Source organism: Montipora foliosa, chromosome 11 (assembly GCF_036669935.1).
Source record: "Montipora foliosa isolate CH-2021 chromosome 11, ASM3666993v2, whole genome shotgun sequence".
In the NCBI taxonomy this organism is placed as follows: Eukaryota; Metazoa; Cnidaria; class Anthozoa; order Scleractinia; family Acroporidae; genus Montipora; species Montipora foliosa.
Window position 1 is genome coordinate 19908875 of NC_090879.1, and position 7500 is coordinate 19916374.

Consider the following 7500-nt stretch of genomic DNA (forward strand, 5'->3'; position numbering starts at 1 on the left):
GATGGTGCTTTGTTTGCAATTAACACCAACAAATCCAACACTACCAAATGCAGCCCATTCTTCCTCATGTATGGTAGGCACCCGCGTTTGCCTCTTGAGGTAGAAAAGTTTGTAGATAAGGTTGTTGATGAGAGAGAAATTGAGGAATTGGTAAAGGATTTGACGGCAGAGGATGTTCTGCAGGAGCATGTAGAAAAGATGTCAGAAACAAGAGATGTGCTTTTCCCAAAAGTTCTGCAAAATATTGAAGCTGCTCAAGAAAAGCAAAAACAACAGTACTTAAGAAGGAAAGGAAAATTTGATTGCATTTTTAAGAATGGTGATACTGTCCTCCGCCGCAATATGCTGCAGAAAACAAAAAAGGGACACAAAATGGAAGACCAGTGGATTGGCCCATATACTGTTGAAGAGCTCGACTCAAAAAAAGGAACCTGCAGGCTGCGGGGGAAGAATGGTGAACTACTTCGAAGGAAAATAAACGTCAAAGACCTTAAAATGTACAGGGTCCAATCCACACCTCAGCATCCAGCAACACCATTGCAGCAGCCTGCAACAGCATCCCAGCATTCAGCACAATCACTCCAATCTGCTAAGTACCAAAAGCCAGCAATGGCAGCTCAACACTGTGAGCCATCCCTTCAGCGGGCACCATCCCAGCAACCGGCAACATCATCGCAACAGCAAACACCCCCAAAGCAGACAACCATACCTCAGCAGCCGGTGCATTCCAAGCAGTCAACACCATCCCAGCAGCCAACCCCCCAAAAGCATCGAACCACACATCAGCAGCCAGTGCCTCCCAAGCAGTCAATACCAAACCAGCAGCCAACACCCCAAAAGCAAAGAACCACACCTCAGCAGCCAGTGCCTCCCAAGCAGTCTATACCAAATCAGCAGCCAACACCCCAAAAGCAAAGAACCACACTTCAGCAGCCAGAGCCTTACAAGCAGTCAATACCAAACCAGCAGCCAACACCCCAAAACCATAGAACCATACATCAGCAGCCAGTGCCTCCCAAGCAGTCAATACCAAACCAGCAGCCAACACCCCAAAAGCAAAGAACCACACCTCAGCAGCCAGAGCCTTACAAGCAGTCAACACCAAACCAGCAGCCAACACCCCAAAAGCAGAGAACCACACCTCAGCAGCCAGTGCCTCCCAAGCAGTCAATACCAAATCAGCAGCCAACACCCCAAAAGCAAAGAACCACACCTCAGCAGCCAGAACCTTACAAGCAGTCAACACCAAACCAGCAGCCAACACCCCAAAAGCAAACAACCGTACCTCAGCAGCTAGTGCCTTCTAAGCAGTCAACACTATCCCAGCAGCCAACACCCCAAAAGCAAAGAACCACACCTCAGCAGCCAGTGCCTTCCAAGCTGTCAACACCAGACCAGCCACCAGCAACACCTGAGCCAACAACATCAGCAGAAAAACAAGGACCACCCCAGCAGCCAGCAGAGCCCCAGCTTTTTGAGGCATGTGCAAAAATACAAGCCATTACAGAGGAAGACATTGCTTCCTGTTTCAATGGCATTATTAAAAGCCACCTTGCCGAAATACTCAGAGGCTCTAAGGAAAGTTGGCGGCATAAAGTATTCAATGGTGGGATTTCCTCAGAAGGGGAAGAATCAATAATTGGGAGAAAGGATCTCAAGTTCAATGTTACTTTTGGCGACTTTGAGGAAAGTCAAACATATTTTGTAGTAAATTTAATAGGCAAGCACTTCCCAAATGTTACTCAGAAATACTTAATGGAGGTACTTTTGCCAGAAGCTCTTATTTGTCTGTGTTGTCATGAGCTTCAAATAACGTACAACCAGGCAGACAATCTCTTGCGCACTGGTGGAAAACAAGAAGTAGGGGAGTACTTGGAGAAATTATGGCAAAAGAGAAAAGGGGAAGGCTCCTACACCCGAAAAAGAAGAATGCCAAAGGCTGAAACTGAAGTGAAGTTTGTAAAACGTTCAAAGATGGACCAACAATCAGTGCTCAAAATGCAAAGACCTCACTTTAAATTGGATATGGATGATGTTGATATAAGAAACAGTGCAATGCTGACAGACAAGCACATCCAAATGGCTCAAGAACTGTTGCATCACCAGTTTCCAAAAATTGAGGGCCTGCTGACTGACAATATTTTTTTGTTAATTTTAAGTAAAATTCTATATTAAAATAAAGTGAAAATTTGCTATCGTAATAAGGGATTTTCAAGACTTCAAAAACTGGAAAAAAGGTACTGTACATGACCATCTTCATAGCATCAAAATAGTCTATGAAATCAAGATTTTTATGCACCGCATTTCAACAATTTTCTCCTTAGTCCTCATTCAAAAATAAAATAAACAAAACGAAGGTAACACTGACAATATTAATTTAACCTCTTTATAGACAGACAGGTAAGCTTATTAATGATACTGAAAAAGGTCGATGGCAATGCTTGGACAAGTCTGGCCTGTGCAACAGAAATACCCAAAAAATAATTCGCGACGATAATTTCAGTAAGCCGGGCACACTGAAAGACGACTAGTACCTTCCCTTGCAATTGGTCTTCTTCCTGATTTATTTCTAGTCGGCTCTTCGAAGATGTTTGACCAAGCATTTTGATTTTACACATTTACAGATAATTGTCCCCACTTAACAAATTTTTTAGGTTGAATTGGTCGAATTTTGCATTTTGCGGATCCCTTTGCGACCCAAATTTTCGTCCCAGGATATGTCTGTTATACGAGCCAGAAAGGAGAGCGATAGAAATAAAATGGCGACCGTTGTTGTGATATTTATCACTTGATATAAGGGGTCACGATCTGACAATGTCGGAAATTTCTGCCCTATCAGAAAATGAGAATTTAATTCGCTCTGGAACTCGTCCGTTAAGGTATGTTCCCAGGGGCTCTTCTCGCCTTACTTGAAAACTTTACGCCAGTCCTGATTCTTGTCCCATCTCAACTGACTGCCCCTGGGTCTCCGAGGATGAGCAATCTTGGAATAAATACATTATTTTTACGTCGTTTCCATGGTCAAGTGGTCATTGTCACCACCTTCTCATTACATAAAAATTCAAACATCATCATGAGAAGTTCAATTTAAGTCCGATGTGAAAAGGATAGACTTCTCTCTTTTCTTTCCTTTAGTGCTAAATGAACTATACACCATCGTATTTTTGCAGGCCGGAGTTTAGGCTAACTTTTGCCTCTTATTGTTGTGTTAATTGAAGAGGTGTTCCCGTCGTGCACTTCGCATCGTGCTTTAATCGAGCTGACGGTGCAATACAAAACTTGCGGCAAGTCTTTTTTCTCGTACGTTGCGGCTCTTGTAAGTACCTGAATTGAAAAATTTTCACCTTTTTATTGAAAACTTTACAAACTTTACCGCGCACCGGTGGCTCAGTTGGTTGAGCACCGGGCTGTCACGCGGGAGGTCGTGAGCTCAACTCCGGCCGGACCAACACTCAGGGTCTTAAAATAACTGAGGAGAAAGTGCTGCCTTTGTAATTACATCTGCAAATGGTTAGACTCTCTAGTCTTCTCGGATAAGGACGATAAGCCGGAGGTCCCGTCTCACAACCCTTCAATGTTCATAATCCTCTGGGACGTAAAAGAACCCGCACACTTGTCGTAAAGAGGAGGGCATGTACTTCCCGGTGTTGTGGTCTGGTCTTTCTGGTCTGGATGGGGTAGGGTGGAGCACCTCGCATAGGACCTCGAGTCCTGTTCGTGCTCCTTCCCTCTGGGAAGGTTTGCCCAGTAGAAGAGACAAACCAGATGTCTCGTAAAAACAAAACAAAAACAAAACAATTGTTTCATGCCCTACATGCGATGATCGATGTAGTTGTGTTGGATTTCAGTGTCAAGGTTTTAAGAAAGCAATAGTTCTACTTGAGGACGTTCGAGCGAAAATCTTCCCACATTGATTTTTTCATTTCTCGCCTGAAGTTAGGTCATAAATTGCTTATTCCAAAAAAAAAAAAAACCTGGGGTGTCACCGACTTTGCTGCGGAGAAAAAGGCAAGGGGAAAATGCCCTAATTTCGATAGATGGGTCATAACGAGTTATAGCCTCATCTAATCGTAAAAAGAATAGGTTAGAGTGGAGGTTTCCGTGCATAGAAATATAGGAGTGGGTTTTTTAGATAGTTGTATGCCGCTGGGGATGTCGTAAACAGTGGAGTTAACAGAGCTCTCAAGTCTTAAAGTTTCCAAAGCGTGAGATGCTTCCTGGAGATTGCGCCAAAGGTGCAAGTGTCCTGTGTTCTTGTGCCGGAGGCGCCAAAAAATTCTTGGGGGCATGCTCCCCCAGAATTTTTTTGAAAATTATATCTCTGGAAATTCACCGTCGAGTCTGCCATTTTGTTTCTTTCATGCTGCTTGCTAAGAGAGCCCATGTTGTTATGGTCAACCTGAGCTAGCATGTCGGCCTATAATTCATGTATTAACGGGTGAAAGTCCTGAAGAAACAAGAAAATTGGTTGCACACAAACAGATTAAACATTTGCCGAAGCTCAAAGCAAAGCAAAGTAAAGGAAATCATGATTGAACCTCATGCTAGTTCTCTTGTTTGGTGCACAGTCAAAATGAAAGGTGTGATCGGGATCAAGTGAGAAATGGGAGTGGAGTGAGAAATCACAGCCAATGTGTGAAATATCAATGTCACATAGGTCTAACTTCCGATAGTTGCAGGTCAACAGTAGGGAAAAGGTAAAGAAACTACGAAGTCAATAAATGTTGTAGAAGCCTCATACCTTCTAGAACAAGAGGCTATGGGTAGCCTACACTTTGTTCCAAGGATTTTTAGCTGACTTCCTTTAAGTTCACAGCATTTGAGTGGTTTTTTTTTAATGTGACAATATCTTCAGTTGGTCAATATCCAGTTTCAGTTCCGAAGTCCACAGTCCAGATTCCATGAACTAATGATAGGGTTAAGTGGGATCGTAAATAGTTGTTTACATTTAAAACTGTTGCTAACAGCATTGATTCCATTAAAACCAGTAAACAGATGCTTTGCAAGTCTACAATGGTATTTAAAAATATTTCATACTTTTTCTTAACAATACTGGGAGAATTATTTAAAAATTACGACTACCATTTAGGTCATCTCACAGGGATGTCAATAGGGGCCGTAACCCGTAACACCTGTTATGGCTGAGCTGCCTCGATGTTACGGGTGAAGATGTTCATTGTTTTGTATCTACGTCTAGATTGTAAAATCAGAAGATATAATTCGTAAACTTTAATTAATGAGTCCCTAAGGGTCAGTGACATAAAAAGGGGGGAAAGCCGCGGGGGATATTCGCATGCCCTGGAGAGGGGCATGGGCAACTGAGGGTAATGATGATTACTCCTTCCCCCACCCTTTGCAAGGCTTGTGAAACTAGAAAAGGAGGAATACAGATTCTCCTTTTATCTCTTTATTATTATTATTATTTTTTTAATCAATTATAACTATTATGTTAATCACTATCTTTTGGCAAAATTTGGGTGGCAGGGAAGGCAGAGCCTATGCCCCCTAGAGTAGCGGTGTCCCTAGGAGGACCCCCTAGAGTAGCGGTGTCTCCAGAGGCAACCCTACGTTAGAATGTAACATAGGGTGGACCAGAAGAGGGGTGCCCTTCTGGAAGGAGAATAGGTCAGATGGTGAGTTGTACCATCTTGGAGTAAGCAATCCGGACCTATTGCCGAGGAGGGCTGTCCCACCTACTGTGGGGTAAAGTGCAGCCCAGGGTGCACTTCCCTGCCACCAATAAGTAAGTAAGAAATGTAAAAGGACACACCTAGTGTGGAGTTTTCTATAGTTAGTTAATTTTTTTCTTTTAAGTTAGCGGTGGTAACATGCAGAATAATATAATGTACATAACGAACGATGAGACAAAATACCCAAAGTAAAATAAAATAGATGAGAATAGTATAATAAAAGAATTTGCATGACAAAGCACAGCCATGGCAATTAAAGGAGACAAAGCTTCCAGTTGGGTGGGAGGGTGGGAAAAATGCGATCTTAGAGAGTGCTACTCAAGGTACTTGCTTGAAGAGCAAAGCTGAAATGTGGCTGACTAATGGTATAGGGGGTTTACATAAGGTGAAACAGGTGAGAATCGTGTGATGTTGTGGAAAATTAGTGGAAGCTTTGGCAACCGCTTTAACATTATAAAAGTGAAAGTACTTTGACCTAAACAATGAGCTTTTGACTACTGGACAAGCCTTGATTGCAAGGGTGAGGAGAGTAGAGTACACTAGGGACAAGTGAGGAAGAGAGATGAGAGATATTCGAGATAGATAGTTTAATAAAAATATTACTTCGCAGCCAAAAAGCTGAATTGCATAATACTTTACAAATTTGACAATGATACGCTATATATACTATGTTAAGATACACGAGTATGACTAATTTAAATTTATTTAAAATACTACAAAACGCTAAAAAACCAGAAGTCAGAACAATAAGCAGATAGCTAATCGAACGCACATTTACACAGTGTTGTTGGCTAATCGGCACATGGCCGGAATGAATGACCACTGAAAACGCTTGGTGCACACACCCGGGAGGTCGTACTTTCTATTTCTCCTTAGATTATAATGGTTAACATGATCGGGAGGAAGTAAGTGAAATAGTTTGTGGTTACCAGAGATTACATTAAACAACTTAAGACACTGTTCAGTTCGGAGGAATAAATAGTAGTTCGGAGGAAATAATAGTACTCCCTTAGGGCTCATTAACCCCAGTTAAGAGCTTAAACGTATAAATCCCTGTGAATCAACTGAGTTATTGGAGACCATTTACAAACGCCCTCCATTTTGAAAGCAGAGTTGGCCCTGGCGACGAGGTCGTGCACGGCTCCTACCTTTTGTGAAATTCCGCTGACCGATGTTCATTGTCTTCCCAGTGGACTTCCCAGTGTGTAATTAATTAGCCTGTACCCATGAGTAAAAGTAAACTTTTTAAAAATCATTTCAAATATCTTGATGTCACGTCGTCCGAACTGGCAACAGGTTTTACACCATTCCAAGAATGATGGAATTCCTTATAAATTAATGAATCTCTTTTGAATGACGTGAATATTATAATTGGTAAACTATGGTGTTTGGAAGGGAACTAATGAATTAAAAAACACTCAAGTTTTTTTCGAAATTAATATTGACTTTATTCATTTAATATTTGTGAAGTTAGGTGTATGAAACTGATGAAAGTTAATTAATATGAAAAGTAAGGGTTATCACTGAATATAATTTCCTTTTCATGTGTCAGAATCAAGGAAAACAAACTTCCCAGGGGTCTCTTTTTCAAAAATTTTTTTTGGGAAAATGCCCCCAGACCCCCCTAAGGCCTCAGACCATGCATCTGTTGACAGCCTATTGGTATGAGAATATCTAACAGCTAGGGATGTTGGTATGGTTTTTGACAAAACACTGTTTCGAGAAAAACTCTTCCTTGTACTACCTTAATGATATATATAGTCACCATTAAGGAGTATTTAATCCAAAATAGCACACAAGTGCTGGTTCA

The 7500-nt window shown here is 41.7% G+C and overlaps 2 protein-coding genes and 1 long non-coding RNA gene across 3 annotated transcripts in view; 2 read left to right on the plus strand and 1 right to left on the minus strand.

The window, feature by feature from the left end:
* Nucleotides 1–2522, plus strand: part of LOC137975413 (uncharacterized) — a 2923-nt gene extending 401 nt beyond the window's left edge. Inside the window, exon 1 of the mRNA XM_068822531.1 lies at nt 1–2522. This exon is cut by the window's left edge and continues 401 nt beyond it. Within this exon, the coding sequence (XP_068678632.1) occupies nt 1–2175 (2175 nt within the window). The 3' untranslated portion in view covers nt 2176–2522.
* The window catches only part of LOC137975414 (uncharacterized), a 4366-nt gene extending 1161 nt beyond the window's left edge, over nt 1–3205 (minus strand). The window contains exon 1 of the long non-coding RNA XR_011117570.1: nt 2910–3205. This is a non-coding gene — a long non-coding RNA (uncharacterized lncRNA). The remainder of the gene's footprint in view (nt 1–2909) is intronic.
* Nucleotides 3206–3235: 30 nt separating this feature from the next.
* Nucleotides 3236–7500, plus strand: part of LOC137977713 (uncharacterized) — a 36791-nt gene continuing 32526 nt past the window's right edge. The window contains exon 1 of the mRNA XM_068825031.1: nt 3236–3316. The gene's annotated coding sequence lies outside the window, so the exon portion shown is untranslated. The remainder of the gene's footprint in view (nt 3317–7500) is intronic.